The 23,667-nt window shown below is 47.9% G+C and overlaps 2 protein-coding genes across 4 annotated transcripts in view; one reads left to right on the top strand and one right to left on the bottom strand.

The window, feature by feature from the left end:
- Positions 1-1,902: 1,902 nt before the first annotated feature.
- On the bottom strand, positions 1,903-13,802 carry ZNF473 (zinc finger protein 473). Its single transcript, XM_055553047.1, has 5 exons — positions 13,234-13,802; positions 9,331-9,534; positions 7,961-8,087; positions 6,506-6,595; positions 1,903-5,155 (listed from the first exon to the last, which is right to left on the bottom strand). Exons 3-5 carry the CDS (start codon positions 8,058-8,060, stop codon positions 2,610-2,612), a joined length of 2,736 nt encoding a protein of 911 aa, XP_055409022.1. The 5' UTR covers positions 8,061-8,087; positions 9,331-9,534; positions 13,234-13,802; the 3' UTR covers positions 1,903-2,609.
- Positions 13,803-13,915: 113 nt separating this feature from the next.
- Positions 13,916-23,667, top strand: part of VRK3 (VRK serine/threonine kinase 3) — a 35,633-nt gene continuing 25,881 nt past the window's right edge. Inside the window, exons 1-5 of one of the 3 annotated variants that reach the window (XM_055552970.1) lie at positions 13,916-14,026; positions 14,934-14,996; positions 19,814-19,947; positions 21,424-21,573; positions 21,831-22,025. In XM_055552970.1, the coding sequence (XP_055408945.1) occupies positions 19,815-19,947; positions 21,424-21,573; positions 21,831-22,025 (478 nt within the window). In that variant the 5' untranslated portion in view covers positions 13,916-14,026; positions 14,934-14,996; position 19,814. Of the gene's footprint in view, positions 14,107-14,933; positions 14,997-19,813; positions 19,948-21,423; positions 21,574-21,830; positions 22,026-23,667 lie in introns of all 3 variants that reach the window. The other 2 variants (XM_055552969.1, XM_055552971.1) reach the window with 2 other exon arrangements.

The following is a 23,667-nucleotide window of genomic DNA, read 5'->3' as shown; positions in this document are numbered from 1 at the left end:
CACTTAAGGTGGATAGAGCAGATACAGCCCCACCCCTGCCAACCCACAGTGAACATGAAGCACTAGTGAGGGGAATGAACAGTTGCTGTGAGCTGACACACAGTGATCAGATCTGGCAACTGGATTGCCATAGCATAATCTAGTTTATCCATTGGCAGGATGCAAGGCTTTAGCTGAAGTTCCCCAACCTCAGTGATATACTGCCATCAAATTTTTCAGCTGCAGATGTATGCCATATATTTTCCTTCAGATCAGCTTTAAAAAAAAAAACACTTAAATCGATCTATTTTTCAAGAGGACTTACTACCTTTCCAGGAGTGGGAAACTGGTCTCTCATCAGTAGAGGATAAAGGGGGAGAGGGAAAGTAAAATAAGTACCAGGAGAGCAAAATAATGTTAAATTCTAGCAACAACTCTTGCCTGAGCCCAACTGTATCTTTATAACTAGAAAAGAATAAACAACATGCAGTCCACACTTCCCCCTTGATTAGGCAGAACTAATGAGGATGGAAAATTGCTGGTTGATGATGTGCTGATGAACAACTGAAAATGAGTGGCTCCCTAGTTGTCCTTGACCCTCCCAAGGCTTTGGAAAAACAGAATTAACCATCTCATCATGGGATGGTTTTCACCATCAGGAGCCCTCCCCTCCCAGAACTGTGAGCACTCGACAGTGACTGTACATGCCCAGCCCCTGGCCGGGTGTGTGGCACTGAGCTGAGAAAAGCAATCAACCCTTAGAAATTCAAAAACTTTTAATCAGAGAACACTCAAACGTGAGGGTAGACGTTTCTATCCTGGTCCACAGAACACAGATCATTAGTTACACAGATACCACACACACACACACACACACACACACACAAATGGCTGCCAACTTTCCACAGGGCCTCTGACTTCTACCTTTGGTGTCAAAACTCTTGCTTGAATACACTTAGAAATTTGAGTTCCCACCTTTACCCCACCCCTTGGGTATATATCAGGCCCCTTGCTCAGATACAAAAGGCAGAGAGAAGTTGGACGTTTTCAGCCATTTGAAAACCAGTACACTCCCCACTGTGGTGTGGTCAGCCGGTAAGTTCCCATTTTCAACAAACCAACCAGTGCAACTCAAGGTGTAAGGTTTTAAATATCCCAAGGGCCCAGAGTATAGACTCCTGAACATTTTTTAGCACCAAAAATAAATAAATTTATATTAAAAAAAAAAAAAGAAAAATATGAAAGATTAAAAGTGCCAGAGTCCAGTATCTTCCTAAGATTGTTTGTGCTTCAGCAAACAGGTGACTGGATCATGTAGCAAGTGGAACACAAAAGCTCAGAGCTGAGGAGGTGCCATCAAAAGAGCTGGTCATGTGGTTCCCCGAAGTGAGACTCAGTTGTAGAACAGGCCTGGCCACGGTGAGCAGTGAATGCAAGGACTCTAACTCCAAGGAATCACCTGGCAACAAATAGCACTCCTCTATGAAATGAGGTCATTCATTTCCCTGATTCCAGAAGCTTCAAGGCAAGCGCAGCACTTTAAAGTATTGGTGTTCCCCACCTTGGAGCCTATAGTAAAGTGCTTGTGAGTGGCCAGGTTGGACAAATGATGGAGGAGGAACATTCCAGAAGTCATTTCTGTGCATCGCTATTTCTGCACCAAGCACATCTTCTGCATAGATCGTGTGAACCACGTGGAGACAATGATAATCCACTGCAGCTTTCATAACTGAATCCAGCTGTTTACAGCTTTAACTTTCATGATAAATTTGGTCTCATCATTTAACCAACCACTTGAAATGGGAGACTGTGGGAAGGGGTAGCATGTGGATGTGGGAGGGATCCTTTTGAGTGAGAGGTTTGGGAAGCTAAGAGTGGAAAGTTCTTTCTGTGAGATGTTAGATGTTACAGATTCTTCTCGGCTTTTTGTGGGTTAGTTAAGAAAGTACTAGGACAGACCTGAGATGAAGGGAAGGAAAAGGCTAGACTTTTTTTTTTTCGTTTCAATAAAGAACAAAGTGCTGACATTTTGGAAACAATTAAACCAAGGGTATACTGAAGGAAAACTTTGAAAATTAAAGCCATGAGTAACAGTAACAACAGTAACTGCAATTGAATACAAATAGAGGGTTACTGAATCATCTCTTTGTTTTAATGTAAAAGAGTGTATTTGTTATATCTGATGCGTATTTGTAGCTCACACTTGGTGAGTACTCACTATCTGATAGGTACTTGGTTCTAAGTACTTTGCATCTATTTATGTTCACAGTAGTCTTTTGAGGTAGTAACTAGGATTGTGCCCATCTTAAAGATGAGGATACTGAATCCCTGAGAGGTTCCATGACTCTCTGTAGATCACCTGGCAGATGGCAGAACTGGGATTGAAGTCAGTAAACAGGGTCCAGTCTATCTGACTTCCAAAGCTCCAGTTTTCATTGTTTTAATGAAATGTGTGTAAATTTTCTAATCAATCTTTATTACCAGAGAGATTAATTACTCATGGCAGGGAGGGGCTTACACTGGGATGGTTTCAACTTTGGGCCTCAGAGGAACATTCTCAGATGTCTGGGAGCCTGCTGCTACCCAGGGGTCATAGGGAGGATTGCTACCTGCTACTTTGGAGTGTGAACTCACTGCTGTCGGCTGAGACTTGAGCAGCAGCACAAAGCTTTCTGACAATGTTGACACTGATATGATTTCTCCTGGGTGTGAATTCTCTGGTGCTGACTGAGATGGGCCCTAAGGCCAAAGGATCTCCCACACACACCACAAGCATAAGGCTTCTCCACTGTGTGAGTTGTCTCATGCTGCATCAGATTTGTTTTCTGTGCAAAGGCCTTCCCACATTTAGCACACACATAAAGCTTCTCCCTGGTATGTACTCTCTGATGCTTAGAAAGGCATGAGCCCTGCCGGAAGGCTTTCCCACACTCCTGACAAACGTAAGGCTTCTCTCCAGTATGAATCCTCTGGTGTTGGATGAGCGGAGTGCCCCGACTGAAAGCTTTCCCACCGTTGTCACATTTATAGGGCTTTTCACCTTTGTGAATTCTCTGATGCTTAGAGAAGCACGAGCTCTGGCTGAAGGCTTTCCCGCATTCCTGACAAATATAAGGCTTTTCTTCGGTGTGAACTCTCTGGTGGTAAACGAGCTGAGCATGCAGGCTGAAGGTTCTCCCACAGTCACCACACACATAGGGCTTCTCATCTGTGTAAACTCCCTGGTGCTTGGAAAGGCATGAGCTCTCCTGGATAATTTCCCCACATTCATTCTGCTCAAAGGGCTTCTTTCCAGCCTGAGTTCCCTGATGCTGAATAAGGTGGTTACTGTGGGCCAAGACTTTGTCACACTTGTTAGGTTTCAAGGGCTTCTTCGTGGTGTGGATTAACTGATGTTCTAAGAGATGTGCACTTTGGCTGAAGATCCTTCCACATTCGTTACATTTAAAGGGGTGCTTGATCCCGTGGAGGGACTGATGTTTGATGAGGGAGGTCCTGTAGATAAAGGCCTTCCCACAGTCCCCACATCTGTATGATCTCAATCTAGAGTGGATCTTCTGGTGCCGGATGAGATGTGAACTTTGCCCAAAGGCTTTCCCACAGTGGTTACACTCAAAGGGCTTCACCCTGGCATGAATCAACTTGTGCGGAGTCAGGTATTTTCTGCAGCAGAAGGTTTTCTCGCATTTGTTATACTTAAAGTGCTTCCCACAGATCCTTGGATGCTCTCTATGCTCGGGTTTCTCATATAAGATCTCCTGGCTCTCACTGAGACCTTTTTCTCTATTGTGAATGCTCTGGTGGCAAGTTAGGGTTGAGCAGCAAACAAGTTGCTGACCACACTCCTGACATTCGTAGGGGGTTTCCACAGCATGGATTTTCTGGTGCTGAACAAGGTGTTCATTGTGGCTGAAGGTCTTCTTGCATTTGGCACAGCTGTACAGCTTTTCTGTAGCGTGCACGGACAGGTGTCGAATCAGGTGGGAGGGCCGGGTGAAACTCTTGACACATTTGTGACATTTGTGGGGCCTGTAACCCGTGTGAACCCTCTGGTGTTCACTAAGGTGACTGTTCCGGTAAAAGGCTTTCCCACATTCATTGCATTTGTAAGGCTTCTCTCCACTGTGAACCCTCTGGTGGATCTTTAGGGCCAGGCTATAGCTAAAGGTTTTCTCACACTCATCACACTTATAAGGCTTCTCTGCAGTGTGAACAGACTGCTGTTGGACAAGAAAGGAGCTCTGCTTGCAGGCCTTCCCACACTCCTGATCCTCAGTGATCATTTTTGCAGCATGAATTTTCTGATGTTGGAGGAGGTATCTGTTGGAGTTGAATGTTGCCTTGCATTCGGCACATTCACAGCATTTCTGAGTATGGGTCTTCTGATGCACAGAGAGATGAAAGGTTTGGCTAAAACTCTGGCCACATTCTTTACAATTGTAGGTTTTACCTGGGGGTGGTTTATGACACTCAAAAGGCTGTGAATTGTGATCTGCTGGACAGTCACCATCTTGACTCTCCCATGGTGGTTGTTCAGTGTGAACTTTTTGATGACACAGAAGGTGTGTATTCTGACTAAAAGTTTCCCCGAACTTGTTACACACATAGGATTTGTAGCCTGTGTGAGTCACTGGTTGCATGAAAACGCAGGAACGCTGGTTGACATCTTTCTCATACTCTTGAAGCACAGTGGGATGCTCCCTGTTGTAAAGAATCCAGTGCTGGGTCATATGGTAACTCTGGCTGAAGCTCTTCCCACACTCACTGCACTCATATGGTTTCTCCCCTCCCTGGATGGTATCCTGCTGGCTGTGGTCTGAGTAGCACCCAAAGTCATTCCCACATTCCTGAGAGTTAGCTGGTGCCAGGCTCTTTTCAGGGAAATCAGGTGTCATGGAACCCGCTCCTGGGGAAAGGTGGGACTCAGGACTGAGGTCTATCTTGAGTTCATGGCTCTTGAATTTGTGGCTTTTGCATTCTGTGGGACTTTCCAGACTGATAATATCAGACCTCAGAAGACTTTCTGAATCTCCTAGCAAATTATCTAACCAGCTTTGGCCTATGGAGGCTTCTCCCAAATGGGAGTTCCAGAGATCATCCTTGGAAAAAGTCTCAGTAATCTCCTGGAAGAGTCCTTCTTCCAAAAAGTCCTGAGGCAGAGAAGTCTCAGCTATGCCTGAAAGAGAAAGCAAGTGCAAATGTCTCCTGTTCCCTAGGAGTTAAAGACAGGAGCTGCAGGCTAAGAGCAAACAAAAAGGAGAACAGGTGATGCATCCTGAGTCAGTCCTGACTGGGAAGGGAATGAAGGAGACAGGGCCAGCATGGTGATCCAGTGGGTACTGGCATCACAGGAAAAAGAGCCCATTTCAAGAGGTATTAGGAGGGGGAGCTGGGGGACTTGCTTAGTGACCCAGTGGCTAAGACTCATGCTCCCAAGGCAGGGGACCCCAGTTCAATCCCTGACCAAGGAACTAGATTCCATGTGCTACAACACAGACCTTGACACAACTAAGACCCAGCACAGCCAAATAGATATTTTTAAAAAAGGGGGGGTGGGGGTGGTGCTGGGCAGCCATGGAGGTTCCAGAGGGATACTTGCCATCATCAGCCCCATCAGCTAAGGCATACTTCCTAGAGAAGTGCACTCAGTGGAAAAGAGGTATAAATGATGACAACACAATACCATTGTCATCACAGGAGGACTTATCTGGATGTGGCTACACAAGCTTGGAGTCAGCCTGGATGTCAAGGTGGCAGAAAGGGAAACGCATGGTGCCTGGGTCCCTGTGAAACACCTGTGTGCTCAACAGGAGGCTACAGAAGGTCCATGCTCACGAGAGGTGAACCAAAAAGAGTTGCCTGCTGACAGCTAGGTTGTAGGCTGAGACTGAGCCATGCAGCCCCCACACCATGGCCTCTGGTTCAGGGGCCCTTCTCCTCATGTGAACAGTCTAACAATGAGAAAACCTGCTGGCACCCCAGAGAGGGCCCCTGACTCTCCCTTCAGGGATGTCTCAACCAGCACACCCGGGAATCCTGACTGCCTGACTGATCCCCCAGGGAAACTGTGGCCTGGGAGAGGGCAGAGTGAATGCTCTTAGCAGTGTTTAGGCCCAGGCTTGAGTCACTAACAGACAGGCCATCTGCTGGGCCAGGAAGGAAGGATGGGCCTGCCTGAAGGCAGGTGAAATAGGTAGACCAGGAGGTCCACAGTGCTCAGGGGGCACAAGACAGAAAGGAGAAGAGACTGACTCAGAAAATGGAATGCTGAGCCCTGCTGAGTCTGGAAGGATGCAGAGGGGACAGAGGAAGGGCACCAAAACAGCCATGTGCTGAACACAGAGGTACACGCAGAAAAGGTATGCAGGGCGAGGCTCCCCAGCCTGAAGCCAGTGATGGCAGAGTGAAGCCGAGAGGCAGGGGGTGGAGATGTGTCAGCAGACCTAGTGGGCAGGATGGAGGTCCTAAAGACAGAGGGCCTACAAAGGACCAACCCTCCCCTGGGGGGGCCTGGCTGCCCACTCACCAGTGTCTGTTGACTCTGGGCTTTCTTTCACCAGGGCCTCCAGCTTTTCCCCACCATCTGGATGGAAGGTCAGGTTGGGTCCGGGGGGGTCTGTAGGGAGAGAAAGGCATTGTCACCAACCAGATGACATCAGCATGGGGGGCCATCGGGCTGCTGAGCAGGAACTTCCTGGGTGTCCTGATGATTATTCAGCACCTGATCCAGCTCTGCAGGGTTCCTGGCCCAGTGGAGGAGAGGGACCCAGTCACAATCCAGGGTGATCAGAGATGTGACCACCGGGGCTGGGGACACAAAGGATCTGTAACAGCTCTTGAGAGAGAAAAAAGAGTTGCCAGGGAGAGTCATGTACCTCCTCAGTCATCCGTGATTCACTCATTCTCCCATGGACTGGACATACCAGAGGCCTCCATAAGATGGGCCCCATGATGGGAGTGTGTAGGGGGTCCCAAAGACCAATCCTGCTTCCTACCCTCTGCAAACTTCCTCAAGGGCAGGAACAGAGTTGTAATCCCAGGGGATACATGCTACAGTGGGGAGACAACCACTGCTGACTTCAAAGATGAGAAGCCGTGAGCACAGCAAGTAGGTTTCATTTGGCTTTTAGCTGAAAGAGGACAAGGAAAGAGATTCTCCCCAACGGCCCCCCAGAAGGAACCAACTATGCCCATGCCCAGATTTTAGCCCAGTCAGACCCATCTCCAGAACTGTCAGAGTCAGTGTATGTTGTTTTCAGCCACACTTGTGGCATCTGTAAAAGTAGCTACAGGAAAGGAATACACCGCTAATAAATACACACAGTTGAGTGTCTGGAGGACTAGAGGAGAGCATTCTAAGTGCTGGCCTGGCACAAGACCTAGTTTCTAACACACTGACTCCTGCTTCTCCCTCTTCTATTCATTGAGCCCTCAAAGCCAGTACTGTCTGTTCCAGACACAGGGGCTCTACCAGGGAGCAGCACAAGTTCCTGCCCGCATGAGGCTCCCACTCCGGCAGAGGGAGACAGACCATAAAATGAGCGGTGAGCAAGCCAGGCAGGGGAGAGGCAGTGAGTGCTCAAGGGGTTGCAGTTTGTCTTAAAGCAGCGAAGCCCCTGAAGTGTCAGCTGGAGGAATTCCTCTACCATGAGGAAGAGGAAAGTGCTGATGGAGCTAGAGGGCAAGCACAGGTTTCTCTTCCCAGGCAGTACTGACATTAGGGGTTGGATAATCCCTGAAATTCTGGAGTGTGTGGCAGCACCCCTGGGCTCCACCCACTGGATTCTAGGAGTACACCCTCCACTCCTCCCAAGTGGTGACAATCAAAAAGGTCACCAGGCACTACTGATGTCACAGAATCAGGCAACTAAGCACAGTGATATGAGGCGCTCAGGAGCCAGGAGATCACCCCATGGGTGACAGAGAGCCATGGGTGATCCTGAGCAGGGCGGTGACTCCCCAGGGCAGGGGTGGCACTCACTCAGCAGGAAGAGGTTCTGGTAGTTGTCCAATGCCGTGTCCCAGAACAGGTCTCCCTGCCCCTGCCCCAGCTGCTCCCAGTTCTCCGAGGTGAAGTCCATGGCTATGTCCTTGAGGGTGGCAATTTCCTGGAATGCAGTGGGACTAGGGTCAGGGAGGGGCCAATGGCTCACCTCAGCACCCTCATCCGCCACATGCCAGGCCTCTGGCAAAAATCATCTTGTGAGAAGCTTCAGATGTGAGACCCCATATTTTCCAGGCAAGGACAAGGAGTCTAGAAAAGGAGACATGCTATCCCCTCAAGGTCACAGAGGCAGGTCTGCCTCATCCTAACATCCACCTACCTACCTTGACTTTTGCTTTTTTCAGTGTTCAAGATTTTAAGTTTTTAAATTTTTTTTTATTTTAAAAATTCAAGCATAGTTGATTTACAATGTGTTATTTTCTGCTGTACAGAAAAGTGATTCAGTTGTATATACATTCTTTTTCATATTCTTTTCCATTACAGTTTATCACAAGATATTGAAAAGTTCCCCAAGTTATACAGTAGGACCTTGTTTACCCATTCTACAGTTTGCCTCTGCTCATCCCAAACTCCCAATCCATCCCTCCCCTACCCCCTCCTCTCTCTGCAACCACAAGATGGTTCTCTATGTCTGTGGGTCTGCTTCTGTTTCATTTCCATTTTCATTCATTCATTCAACAAACACCTCAAGGCTTTCTGTGTGCCAGACTAGTAATGTTCCTAGGGACCCAGAGATGAGTCCCAATTAGTACCTGTCCCTGTGGAATGCACAGTCTGATGGGACTGACAGATATGGGCAGAGACACCCCAACCTGGTGGATCTGTGTTACAGTGGAGGAGGCAGGGGTGACCTGGGAAACCAGAGCAGGGAGGAGCTAACGTTGCCCAGGAAAGGTGGGGAGACTAAACTGAGTCTTGAAGGCTATGGAAGATTTACCAGCTGGAGATAGTGGCTGCAGTATATTCTAGCAGAGGGAGGAGCCTGATCAAAGGCAGGAAGCTGGAAAGTATGGAATAACATTTTCACACAAGGCCAAGAAGGGAGTAGTACAACTTGTGTGAGGGAAATGGAAGAAGAGGAAAGAGGAGGGCAGGACCCAAGCCATGCAGGGATGGGCTGAGAAACCTGGATTTTATCCAGGGGGCAATAAGGATTTCTGGAAGGGTACTGGGCAATAAGGATTCCTGGAAGGGTACTGGGCAGGACAGTGATGGTGTGAGAGCTTTCCTTTGAGACTGATTGGGGGCGGGGGGCGGGCATCATAAGACAGTGAGCTGGAACAAGGCAGGCCAGATGTGCAGCCTCTGGGGATGACAGGTTGGGATGAGAGGGACACTTGACTCACCTCAGTCGTAGCTGATGGGGACCCAACAACCAGTTCCTCATTTAAGCTCCCCCTCCTTCCCCTCCACAATCCTGGCTGGCAGGGTGGCAGAAAGGACTAGGAAACTGGGAGAAAGTGTGCCTTCCTCCTAGAGCTGACTCTCTGGCCATGCTGGAGGAGCTCCCAAAACGTCCGGAAGCAGGAAGAGTGAGGACGTGCGTCTCCCTGCAGGAATCACACAATTCTATTTACTAAAAGCACCCAGCCCCAGTGCTTCAGAGCCTACACAGCCCCCCTTAGCACTTGTCAGGGTTAAGTACAGTCCGTAAATATCCACGTGGGAGATGTGGATGTTCAGATCTCTCACCTTGCTGGAACCTTCTGTCTTGCTCACCACTGTGGGCACAGTGCCTGGCACACAGTAGGGACTTGTATCATCTCTAAGACTAGAGTTCAGGCAAGTCTCCAAGACTGTGCTATTTCTACAACAGCATGATTTCAACTTTTTTTTTAAACCATGACCCACAGTAACACAGATAATATATACTATGACTTCTCATTTGCATACATAACTGAACAAAAGCTTCGTGAAACAATACTTCATCTTACAAAGTAGGGTGGACTAGGATGTTTACCATTCTATTTACTTCACTTAAAAAAAAAAATATGGTCCCTGCCCACTGGGTCATTCTCAACTCAAAATAGGCAAAACACTGTACACTGGTGTGGCCTCTATGTACTTCCTAAGTGGCATATATCTATGGGTGTTGAAAGCATTCCACATCATGAAGCAACACCATGGGTCCATAATTCTTAAGCTTCTGGGCCAAGTATGCTTTAAATTCAGAAGTTTTCAGATTATAAAAAGGTAATCCACCATATATGGTGTAGTTCATTAAAATCCCAGTACGGGGGGAGGGGAGAGGAATAAGGGGAGCATTTCATAACTGAACACTTCAATATTCCCAGAGTGGAGGTAAAAATATCCACTCTAGCTAGGATAATTCAAAGTAATAAATCACAGCATTTCCAGTCAGGTTCAGGTATCAAATTCATGGAAAAAATATTTGGTTTTCAGAGCTTTCTAGATTTTGTGACTGCAGATAATGGAATGTGATAGGCCTAAGAAGTGAAGTGAAAGTCTCTCAGTCATGTCCAACTCTTTTCGACCCCATGGACTGTCACCTGCCAGGCTCCTCTGTCCATGGGGATTCTCCAGGCAAGAATACTGGAGTGGGTTGCCATGCCCTTCTCCAGGGGATCTTTCCGACCCAGGGATCGAACCTGGGCCTCCTGCATCTCAGGCAGATTCTTTACCGCTGAGCCACCAGAGAAACCTCAGGCCTATAATAAGAGCTAATGTTTTACACAACAAGGATTTTCCTCACAAAGAGGTTAAGACTTGACTTGTGAGTATAAGTCAATCCACAGATTTAAAAAAAAAATTTTAAGTATAATTAATTTACAACGTTGTGTTAGTTTCTGGTATACAGCAGTGATTCAGTTATATGTATATATGTATATTCTTTTCCATATTTTTTCCATTATTATAGGATACTGAATATAGTTCCCTGTGCTATACAGTAGGATCTTCTTATCCATCTTATATATAGTAGTTTGCATCTGCTAATACCAAACTCCCAATCCATCCCTCCCTCAGTCCCCCTCCCAATTGGCAACCACAGGTCTGTTCTATGTCTGATCCACAGATGTTTTATCTGGCCTGAGTTGGCATAGAATGTTTGGTTTATTTTTCTTTAAAAATTTTTATTTTTGGTTGCACTGGGTCCTCATCGCTGTGCAGGCTTTTTTCTAGTTATGGCAAGCAGGCTCTACTCTGTGCTGTGGGGTGCGGGCTTCTCATTGCGGTGGCTTCCCTTGTTATGGAGAACGGGCTCTGGGGCGTGCAGGCCTCAGCAGTTTCGGCTCATAGACTCTAGAGGGCAGGCTCAGTAGTAGTTGTAGCACATGGATTCAGCCGCTTCATGGCTTGTGAGCTCTTCCCAGACCAGGCATCGAACCCGGGTCGCCTACATTAGCAGGCAGATTCTTTACCAGTGAGACACAAGGAAAGCCCCGGCACAGAATGCTTTGACAGAAAATTCTTCTAAGTAATCCCAAAATCAAAAGCTGGGAGATTTCACCTAAAAATTCAATTTCCAGTTTCCGAAAAATCCTAGGATTTGGCCACATGGGGTCTGCATTCCCACAGAGCTAGTTTGTTGGAAGCCATTTAGAGCTCTCCACCCCTTAGATGGGATGATCCCTCTGAGATGCCGCACAGTCCTCACCCAGACTCTTCTCTTCATTTCCTTATCTGCCTGGCCCTCAGACATCTGAATTTGAGAACTCTATGGACAGTTTCCAAATCCCATTCTGTCCACATCTCATAAACTCTTAGACCTGGGAGGGAAGAAACTGGAGCCCTGAGGTGAAGCTCAAGGTCACCCACTCTGTCATAGTAACTTAAGGCAAATCATTACCAGACTGGAAAGTCTTAGGCTCTGGAGCCAGGGAGTCCTGCCTCTTCCTGGTGTGGGACCACGGCCACATCATTCACCCTTTTTGTGTGTCACTTTCTACATGTACAAAATAAAGCAGAAAAATACCAACCCACAATCTCTTATCTACAATTCTAAAAACAAAAGGCTTAGAACCAGAACTTCATTCATAAATTGGTAGTCAAACTGAACCCAAATCGCCACAGGCTATGCATAGTCTTTATTCTCCTTCAGTGGGATTAACGCCTTTTCCAGCAGAAATATTCAATTTCCAAGAATTGCCCCAGATATCACTGGGGGTGTGGCCTAATTATGAAATACTGTTGTTTGGTTTGCGACTAGATGGACTGTAGCCCGCCAGGCTTCTCTGTCCATGGGGTTTCCCAGAAAAGAACACTGGAGCGGGTTGCCATTTCTTCCTCCTTCCCCACCCAAGGATTAAACTCGCATCTCTTGCATTGGCAGGCGGGTTCTTCACCACTGAGCCACCTGCGTGCCCCCGTGCTCAGTCGCGTCTGAGTCTGCAACCCTAGGGACTGTAACCTGCCAGGCTCCTCTGTCCGTGAGATTCCCCAAGCAAGAATACCGCAGTGGCTTGCCATGCCCTCCTCCAGGGGATCTTCCCTACCCAGGGATAGAACTCGCGTCTCCTACGTCTCCTGAATTGGCAGGCGGATTCTTTACCGCTGAACCACTCACTGAGAAGCCTTGAGCCGCCTGGGAAGCCCCAATTATGAAATACGCACACTATTAACTTTCTAAAGTCTAGAAAATTCTGATGACAGGGTAGCGGCTGCGGAGATTACAAGAGAAAATGTGAGAACAGCACCTGGCACACAGATAGCGCTCAAATGAATGGTAAATATCTTGAATTCCTAAAGAACTCCCATTCATTCATTCCCCAAGATCCTGCCCAGCTCTGCCAAAGACTTCAGGCAACTCACCACCTCCTTCAGTATCAGTTTCATCATCCGAATAAAATGAAATAGAATCGTTCCTCTCAGGGCGGCCGGTTAGCGTTGGAAAGCACTTTAGCAAGATGCGGTGGTGGTTTAGTCGCGCCCAACTCTTCGCGACCCCAAGGACTGAAGCCTGCCAGGCTTCTCTGTCCATGGGATTTTCCAGGCAAGAATGGGTGGGTTGCCATTCCCTTCTCCAGGGGATCTTCCCCACCCAGGGATCGAACCTGGGTCTCTTGCATTGTAAGCGGATTCTTTACCAACTGTGCTACCAGGGAAGCACGTTAGCAAGATCCTGATCCTTTACTCTGAACCAGCGTTCGAGGCTCCACCTAGATAACCACAGCCCAAGGCGACGCGCCCAGAGCCGAAATCGCCCCAGAAGCATTCCGTCACCCCTCGGGAAGGACCTTGCCCACAAGGCTCCAGAGTCCTCAGTGAGCCCAGCCCCAGTATATCCTCACCTCGAGACTGCAGTCCACCGGATTAACAGACACGACTGCAGCCAGGCGGGAGGCGGAGACGCGACCGATCTCAGGCGCCTCCTCGTATCCACTTCCGGTGCCGGGCTTATATCTTCCCGACTACTTCACCCAGTAGCCTCTGCGCCAGAGCCAGGACTGTTTCCCAGAGGGCTGTGCGAAGGCCTCCCCTTGTCTTCCTATCTCCACCAGCCTCTTGTCTTTAGCGGGCCCGCTGAGCACGCTGGGAAATAGACTAGAAAAACAACCGGCCCCAGGTGGCATTTGGGTATTGTAGACAAGGCTTTGAGGGGCAACCAAATCAGTCTTCTACCTTTTCGAGAAGATTGAGAGGGTTTTCCATTTCTGAAGGAAACGGAGTGTCACCATGGGAACACATTGAGGAGGAAACAATTCCTGAGGGGACGCGCGATGGTAAGGGGCGGAGTTGAGGCGGGAGAAATGAGACTGTGACCTCTGATTGGCGGGAAAATGCCTCGGAGTTCATCCCGCCTTACGATTGGCCCTATGTTGGCACATGCGCAATAGAACCAGGAAGCGTTCCACTAAAGGTGGAATAGGGTTGGGCGATGAGGGAATAATCCATCCCCCAGCCTTGAGTCTTCGGACTGGCCTGCCGCAAAGGTGCCTGGGAAATGGAGTTCCCAGGCAGGCACAGCCCACAGGCAGTCGGGAAGTCGGCATAGGCTGCGCGGGCGCAGTCCTCCCTCTGGCGAGAGGATGCGCGCGCAGCGCCTCCCGCCCTAGCGGAAGTTTCCGCAGGGCAACTGAGAAGGTGAGTCCCAGTTCCCCTGGAGGGTCAAGAGAGTCTGGCTGCAAATATCTGTCTGCCCACTCAGCTCGCCAAATCCAGAGGTGAGGGGAAGACGAGGCGGAGTAGGGGCCTAGCCACAGTTCGGTCGTGGTGCCTGTGACGTCAGCGCGACCCTTTGTGGGAGACTGAGTCCTCGGGAGCGGGGATCGCGGGTCAGGATGAGAGAATCTTCTGGCCTCCGAGATAACCTGTCAGCTGCAGCTGTCCGGTCTTGGTGGTGGGCGTGGATACAACGGAGACGGGCAAGGCTAATGGAGAGTGTGACGGAAGCCCCGCCTTGGAACTACGTCATCCGTGGTCCCTGCAGAGGGCGGGGCCGAGGCAAATAATTTCACTGTTACTCCTCCTGCCCGAAGGTGGAGTCTAGCCATTAGCTCTTTTGCTGTGCTGCGTTTCAGGACCTGCCAGGAGGGATACAATACTTAACACACTCCATATGTTCAGTAAATATTGAACAAATCAATAAAGAAAATGTATGAATGAATGATAAAGACTGACTTGAGTGTTGGAGCCTTGGTTTTGAGTCCTGAGCTAGCCAGATGACGTTGAAATGGTGACTTCAGCCCTCGGATTCCTTTCTTCTATACATATTTATTGAGAGTTTACTATAGCTCTTTCCTTTTGTGACTTTTTAAAGTTACTTACTTATTCGTTTATTAAGCTTGTATTCCCCCACTAGAATGAGCTTTGTCAGGTCAGGAGCTGTTGGTTTCCTTTGCTGCTGTAGGAGTTCAGTGAATAATTGAATAAATGAATGAACTTAGCATGTGTTGGTTGCATAGCCAATTCTCAATAAACACCAACCATTATTTTTTACTCCCACGTACAGCAAGCCTGAGTCAGCCTCTCCACGTTTATTCATTTACAGGACACAGTTAAGATGGAGTTTCCAGCCCAGTGAATCTGAGGGCCAGATCGTGACCCCATAAAGGTACCATCCCCTCGGGCACATGCCCCTGAAAGCCTGTTCCCCACCAGCAGCCTGTTCCTGCTCCATCTCTTGTGTGTTGCTTCTCTCAGACTTCATTCCCAAGAGGAAAGTTTTCATGGGCATGGCAGTGGTTTCAAGGGAGACACTGGAGTTTCATGAGTCTGCCCCAAGAGGAACTAGAGAGATCTGAGAGGCTCAGAGCTTAAGATATAGAAAGAGGAAAGGGAGGAATAGAAATATTAACAAATGGAAGATGATAACCAGTAACATAAATGACTTTCCTGTTCTTTGCAGTTAATAGAAATGTATTCCACTTATGCCTCCAACCATTTTCAAATGTGAGCAGGCTCAGTTGTGTCTGACTCTTTGCAATCCCATGGACTTCAACCTGCCACGCTCCTCTGTCCATGGAATTTTCCAGGCAAGAATGCTGGAGCGGGTTACCGTTTCCTCCTCCAGGGATATTCCCGACTCTGGGAACAAACCCGCGTCTCATGTATCTCCTGCATTGGCAGGCAAATTCTTTACCACTGAGCCACCCAGGAAGCCACTCTGTCAAATAGGAACTGTTAAAAGCCCCATTTCACCATTGAGAAGACTGAGGCATAGAGAGGCTAAGTAACAGGCCCAGCAAAGAGCACATCTGGAATTCAAATCCAGGCAGCCTGGGACTAAAGCCTGGGACTGTAAGGACTCCCCTCCTTGCAATTGCAAGAGACCAGCCTTTAAAGTGAATAAGGAAAATGTTTTAATTGGACTGAGTCATGCACAGAAGGATAAATATGCCATGATCCCACATATATGTGGAATCTAAAAAGAAGTGTCAAACTCGTGATAACAGAGTGGAATAGTGCTTACCAGAAGCTGTGGGGGAAAAGGGATATTGATCAGAGGGTACAGACTTCCTATTGTAAGATGATTAAGTTCTGGAGACCTAATGTATAACATGGAAACTATAGTAAATAATAATGTGCATCAGCTGCTGCTAAGTTGCTTCAGTTGTGTCTGACTCTGTGCGACCCCACAGATGGCAACCCACCAGGCTCCCCTGTCCCTGGGATTCTCCAGGCAAGAACACTGGAGTGGGTTGCCATTTCCTTCTCCAATGCATGAAAGTGAAAAGTGAAAGTGAAGTCACTCAGTCGTCAGACTCTTAGTGACCTCATGGACTCAGCCTACCAGGCTCCTCCGTCCATGGGATTTTCCAGGCAAGAGCACTGGAGTGGGGTGCCATTGCCTTCTCCAAATAATAATGTGAGTGTATACTTGAAATTTGCCAAGAGAGTAGATCGCAAGTTTCCTCACCACACACACACACACACACACAAGTTGGAATTATGAGAGGTGGTGGATATGTGAATTAGTTTTATTATGGTAATAGTTTCATAATATATACTGGTAACCAAAATTTCAGAAATGGGGACCTGATTAAAATAGGCATTTATTTGAGGTTTGTTAGGACTGCAGCCCAGGAGACCCAGATTCAAGAAGCACTTGAGAACATCCTAATAAAGAAATACATCAGGACTTCCCTGGTGATCAAGTGGTTAAGAGTTCGCCTTCCAGTGCAGGGGGTGCACGTTCAATTCCTTATTGGGGAACTAAGATTGCATGTGCCTGGCTGCCAAAAAACACAAAACGTAAAACAGAAGGAGTGTTGTGAAAAATTCAATAAACACTTTTATTTTAAAAAGGTATACCTATATTCGTATTTTGGTAAAATAATAAAAAGAAGCAACTTGAATTGTGTTCTGTTGGACTACAAGTGGAGGAGGCTTCTAAAGGCAAAAACTGCAAGGCCACAGTTAGTTACATGAGTTGTTTATCGAGAATTACAATTGGAGCTGGCAAGAAGTAAGGGTGCTTGTTAAGCAAGAATTAGTTGGGATCCAAAATGGTTGTTTGGTTACAGGGGAAACAACCCTGACACACAAGATGCCAGGTAGCAGATGTTTCAGAACACGGTTTGTGTCCTTGGGTTAGGCAGCAGTCACAGAAAGTTCGAGTTCTCACAGACCCTCAGTGACCACCCAGTTGTGGTTTTTTATGCCTGAACTATGACCACTGTTTTAATCTCAATTTGTCATATATATATATATAGGCTTTTCTGATAGCTCAGCGGGTAAAAATTTGCCTGTCAGTGCAGAAGACCCAAGAGACACAGGTTCAGTCCCTGGGGTGGGTTCAATCCCTGGGTCAGGAAGATCCCCTGGAGGAGGAGATGGCAGCCCACTCCAGTATTCTTGCCTGGGAAATCCCATGGGGAGAGGAGCCTGGTGGGCTGCAGTCTATGGACTCACAAAGAGTTGGACACAACTGAGCACACACACAGGCATATACTTATACACACAAGTTTTACACTTTAAATATAGACAGTTGTTATTTGTCAAAGATAAATAAAAGTAAAAAGAAAAAAACCTTTGTCTTTCAAGGTTAAATGAAGTCATGAGCAAAAGTTTATTTTGACTTTGATTTTGATATCCCAGCTAATAACCGGGACTGTACACTAAGAACAAATAAAATAATTTTGCTTTTTTTCCTTTTGCTGTTTAAAATATATTCATTGAAAATGCCTGTTGTACTGTTATCCCTGTTGAATTTCTCTACTTGTCTTATGAACTAGTTTCATCCTGCTCTCATGACCTGAGTTGTGTCCCACAAAAATTCGTTCACGGAAACCCTCAACCTGAGTATTTCAGAATGTGTCCATATTTGTAAATAGGGCCTTTAAAGAGGCAATTAAAATGAGGTCTTTAGGGTGGGCCTGCTATGGCCTAAATGTTTGTGTCGTCCCAAAGTTCATATGTTGAAATGCCCAATGTGATGGTTTTAGAAAGTGGGGCCTTTGGGAGGTAGTTAGGTCATGAAGGTGGAAAGTGAAAGTGAAGTCGTTCAGTCATGTCCGACTCTTTGTGACCCCATGGACTGTAGCCTACCACGCTCCTCTGTCCATGGGATTTTCCAGGCAAGAGTACTGGAGTGGGTTGCCATTTCCTTCTCCAGAGGATCTTCCCGCCCCAGGGATCAAACCTGGGTCTCCCACATTGTAGGCAGATGCTTTACCATCTGAGCCACCAGGGAAGTCCTGGTGAAAATAAAGCTCTCATAAATGGAATTAATGCCCTTATAAGAGACCCAGAGAGCTTCCCAGCCCCTTCCTCCATATAAGGACACAGGGTGAAGTTGTCAGTCTGGAGCCCAGAAGAGGGCCTTTATCAGGACCCAACCACAGTGGCGCCTTGATGTTGGGCTTCCCAGTCTCTAAAACTGTAAGAAGTAAGTTTCTATTGTTTGTAAGCCACCAGGCTATGGGCTTTTTTGTTTTGTTTAGTTTTATTGGCAGTGTTGGGTCTTAGTTGAGGCATGCAGATTCTCTAGTGTGACTCACAGGCTCACTAGTTGCGGTGTTCAAGCTTGGTTGCTCCATGGCATGTGGGATCTTAGTTCCATAACTAGGGATCAAACCCACATCCCCTTCATTGCAAGGCAGATTCTTAACCACTGGACCACCAGGGAAGTCCCATGTTTGCAATATTTATTATATTTATTATGATTATTATGTTATTATAATATTGATCATAGCCATTTAAACAGACTAAGGTAGGCCCTAATCCAATATGATCAGTATCCTTATAAGAGGAGGAGATTAGAACACAGACAGAGGGACAAGCATGCGAGGACACAGCGAGAAGGTGGCCATCAGCACGCCAAGGAGAGGGGCCTCCGAAGAAACCAAGCACTCATACCTCAATGTCAGGCTTCTGGCCTCCAAATGTGAGAAAATACATTCCTGTCATTTAAACCATCTAGTCTGTGGGAGTGAGTTGTGGCTGCCCAAGCTAGTGAATATACCTGCTGTGTCCTCCTTTGTCACAAGCGCTGTGTGTGATTTTGGCTTTGATTTTTGTTTAAAGTATTAGGAAATACTCCAGAAATACACAAGGCTTAGAGTGTATCACAGTGAACATCCATTATCTGACTAAGTTAGTCAGGATGTGGTGGACTATGCTGCAGTAACGAATAAACCCTGAAATCCTGGTGGTTTGTAGAAGGAAAGTTTATTTGCCAATCACGGGCTTGCAGTGTGGACTGGGCAGCCGCCCTTCATCTCATGCCTCTGCCGCTTCAGGGCCATCCCTGCAGAGAAAGCCTGGCAGAGGAGGTACTGGGGCCCCTAACTACCTTGGCTGGAAAATGACTTCTGCTCACACCCCATTGGCCAGAACTAGTCATGTGGCCCCAGTCTCACTGTAAGGAACCCTGGGAATTGCAGGGGGAGTATGTGACTATCTGGTGAGCACTAACCGTCTCTCCCATCCCCATCACGTGGTTCAAGAGGTGAGCATCACGATTACAATTGAAGACCCTCCATGCTTCCATGATTGGAGCAGTTCTCCTGCCCAATTTTATTGACCTCAGGGCATTTGTGTACCTTTTGTGAGCTCTGTATTTTCACTCTGCGTTTGTTCTGCTTTGCACCTGCCCTGGGCCCTTAGGGAGAGACTGGACACGGGGCAGGAACTCATTTTAGAAGTGGCCATTTTGTGGGAATTCCCTGGTGGTCCAATTGTTATGATGCTGTGCTTCCACTGCAGGGAGCACAGGTTCGAGCCCCGGTTAGGGAACTAAGATCCAGCATGCCACAGGGTGTGGCCAGGAAAAAAAAAAGGCTACTTTCTGAGAGGGTGTTCCAGGTATGATAACTTTTCTTCCTTCTGCATTCTTGTCACCAAAAGGAACTCAGGTGACTACTCAACAGCAACAGATTAAGTTTTTCAGCTTCCTGTCCCCCCCCTCCCCACCATTCTGTTTCCTAGCATGATCTGTCCAGATTGTGGCCAAGGTATTGAAGCAACATTCAAATTCTGCCCCTACTGCGGAAAACCTTTGCCTGCAGAGAAGCATGAGGGGTCCCAGTCCTTTGTCAAACCGTTTACATCATCCTCCCAAGGTAAGAACCGGGCCTTTGTGCTTCTCCCTGGAGGAGGGGTGATGTGTGTGTGTGCGTGCATCTAGGAAGAGGCCACAGACGCCTTTACAGCCTGCCAGACCCCGCGTGGATACTAAAGCCCAGAGCTCAGGCTCTCTCTACTCAGTCTCTCTCTACTCAGTCATCTTTAGCAGACTCACGGCTCTAAACTTGACATTGACTCATTTCTGTCTCCGGCTTGACTCCTCCCCTGAAATCTATATCCATATAAATCAGACTGCCTGCTTGACATCTATTGGATGTCCCATACATGTCTCCACGTGCCTAGAACCAACCTTTTGATAGGCCTGCCGCCCTGTCTGCCCCTTCCAGAGACTTCCCCATCAAGGTAACAGCAACTCAGTTTGTCCAGTTTCTCCGACCTTAGAGTCATCCTCCAGTTCTCTTTCTCTCCCACCCCACAGCTGCAGCCCTCCAGCAGATCTCGTCAGCTCTCCCTTTAAAAATCACTGCGAATCAGACCACTTCCTCCCACCACCCTGGTCCATCTCACCCACCCCAGAATTGTCATAGAAGCTTTCTTCCCCCTGCTGTCCCTGCTTCTCCATCACCTGCGGTTCTCTTCAAGTGGCAGTCCAAAGGATCCTATAAAAACAAAGTCAGGGGACTTTGCTGCTGCTCCATTTCTTATCTCCAGAGGCTCTTCCCAACCCAGGGACCAAACCTGCGTCTCCTGCACTTCAGACAGTCTCCTGCATCACAGGCAGATTCTTTACTGACTGAGCCACCAAGGAAGCCCTAAATATATTATTTTACTCATTTATATTACTGTTCAGCTTTGAGCTCTGTAAGGATAGGAGTTTATCCTGGTTTGTAAGCTCTGTTGATTGTGGTTTGTAACCCTGTTGTTTGCACAGCACCCAGGACCATGCCTGGCACAGATTTGGGTGCGGAGAAATCTTATTGATAATGAAGGAACAAAAACTAGTTAGAATTGATTAGGCAGAATTTTAAAGAACCAAATAAAATCTATGATAATAAAAATAAATATTGGGACTTCCTGGTGGTCCAATGGCTAAGACTCTGTGTTCCCAACACAGGGGGCTTAGGTTCAATCCCTGATCAGGGAACTAGATCCCACATCTTGCAACTAAGACCCAGCACAACCAAATAAATAACATCATGGCAATGAGAAACTCATAGTATTGTTTAAGCTGTGGACTAGACACAGCTTAAGGGAAAATAGTGAATTGGAAGATAGATCTGAAGAGATTATGTAAAGGAGACCACACAGTGCTCGAGGGTTTATAAGGGGTTCTGACCCATGAAGAAAAGAATAACTAAAAGGGAGAGTTTGCTTAGATTATTCAGGTGATAGAAGTTGGCTGTGAGGGTCAAAGGGAAAAGAGTGGTTGAATATGATCTCAGGGTTTCTGGTCTAATGGTTCCTGGAAAGGACCTTTGTAACTGCAGTCTGCATTCGGGCTGCCTCTCTAGGCTCAAGGAGAAAGACGAACACCAGTTCTGAAACATCTTCCAAGAAAGTGAAATGGTGCAGCTATGCTGCCTCCCCCTCCTTACCCCTCCCCTCAGAAGGCAAGAGTTCTGGATCTGAAGACACCTTGAGTACCAGTGGGAAACCCAAAGGTGAGAGTTTTACTCAACCTGGCCTGACTCTCGGTCGGGGGAGAGGAGGGTCATCTGCCAGTGGGGCATCATGCCTCTGCTCAGGCCTGCCTCCCCCTTGCTGGACCCTCCTCCCAGCATCCTCCCCCACCACCCTGCCTACAGGCTGCCCTTGCAGTCCATCTCTCCATGGCCGGAGCTGACCTCTCCCCTTCCTGCTCACAGCTCCCTGCCATCCCCATGGCTGCCTTTCCTTTATTCTGACCATCCTCCTGCAGGGCACCTGAGCAGATCCCCAGCTCCCTGTAGCAGCCCTCAGATGACCAGACAGAGCCCTCAGACCCTGAAGCGAAGCCGGATGACCGCCTCGCTGGAGGCTTTGCCAGTGGGGACGGTGCTGACAGACAAGAGTGGGCAGCACTGGAAGCTGAGATGCCTGCAGACCAGGGATGACCAGGGCATTCTCTATGAAGGTACGCTGTGTGCACAGGCGGGCAGGTGCTGGGCTGGGTGGGCCGTCTTGGAGCCCAGGCAGAGGGGAGAGAGCCCCTTTCTGAGAACAGAAATGAAAGTGTATCCCAGCAGCAGACTGGCCTCACGGCAGCTTTCTTGTAGATTTGGGGCTGCAGACGTAGTCGCCTACAGCGTAGGTGCCTGCAGCTACCGGGCAGGTAGAGTAAGCGCAGGAGGCGGGGAGTCAGGCGACTGGGAGTGGTGGGGACTGTGGCCAACCAGAGAGCTTGCGCCCTGTGTAGAGGCTGCTCCTGTCCTCACACAGGAGTGCAAGCCCAGTGCAGCCGGGAGATAAGGGCACTGATGACTGTTCTGTCCGCCCTGCAGAGATAGGATGGATGCATGCATGCTAAGTCGCTTCAGCTGTGTCTGACTTTTTACAACCCTATGGAATGTAGCCCACTGACCTCCTCTGTCCATGGGATTCTCCAGGCAAGAATACTGGAGTGGGTTGCCATGCCCTCCTCCAAAGGGTCTTCCTGACACAGGGATCGAACCTGCGTCTCTTACGTCTCCTGCCCTGACAGGCGGATTCTTTACCGCTAGCACCACCTGAGAAGCCCATCTCTGCCACCAGAGATAAGATAGACCCTGCCCCCGAACGTTGGTTGGAATCAGTGAATGAGGATATGAAGGGTTTATTGCTTGCATTATGAGATATGAGGTGGGGGGCAGGGAACAGCTCTACAAGAACAAGGAAAAGCACCCAGCACAGGTTTTTATTGTGGTTAAGCGGTAAGGCGGGGGTGAGGAGTCTACATGAGCCAGAGCTTCATTTGGTTTGAATCTCCACCATTAGCAAAAGAGGGAGCTCCAGGCTTTCTTATCGACGGGAAGAAGCAGGGCCAAGCTTAAAAACCGTCAGTAGGTAAACAAACCCCCATGGACAGAGGAGCCTGGTGCGCTGCAGTCCATTGGAGAAGGAAGTGGCAACCCACTCCAGTGTTCTTGCCTGGAGAATCCCAGGGGGAGCCTGGTGGGCTGCCGTCTATGGGGTCGCACAGAGTCGGACACGACTGAAGCGACTTAGCAGCAGCAGCAGCAGCAGGTAAACAAAAAAATGCAGTCAGACACCTTGTTTCAATGAAGAAAAAAATAACTGCGCTGGAAATATTAGTCTTAATCAACCTGACATTTACCGTGTGCATACTCCAGACCCAGACCTTGTCTAAGTAAGAACTTTATGTGGTTTTGTGAGATTTTTTTTTGCCTTTTTAAAAACCTGAGATAAAATTCATATAACTTAAAATTCACCATTTTAAAGTCTACAATTTAGTGGTTTTAGCAGATTCATGATGGTGTGCAACCATCACCGCCATCTCGTTCCAGAATATTTCTGTCACCCGGAAAGGAAACCCTGTACCTCTAACAGTCACTCTCATCCCCTGGCAGCCACTAATCTACTTTATGTCTCTATGGATTTGCCTGTTCTGGACAATTAGGGCAAATGAAGTGATACACTAGGTGGCCTTTTGTGTCTGACTTCTTCCCCTCAGCACGATATTTTCAAGGTCCATCCCACGCTGTCGCCTTTGTCAGAACTGCCTTCTGTTTTATGGCTGAATAAGATGTGTCTATGTCACATCTGGCTCTATTTATCGG

This window comes from Bubalus kerabau, chromosome 17, assembly GCF_029407905.1.
Source record: "Bubalus kerabau isolate K-KA32 ecotype Philippines breed swamp buffalo chromosome 17, PCC_UOA_SB_1v2, whole genome shotgun sequence".
NCBI classification, from domain to species: Eukaryota; Metazoa; Chordata; class Mammalia; order Artiodactyla; family Bovidae; genus Bubalus; species Bubalus kerabau.
This window is presented reverse-complemented; position numbering and strand designations above follow the sequence as displayed.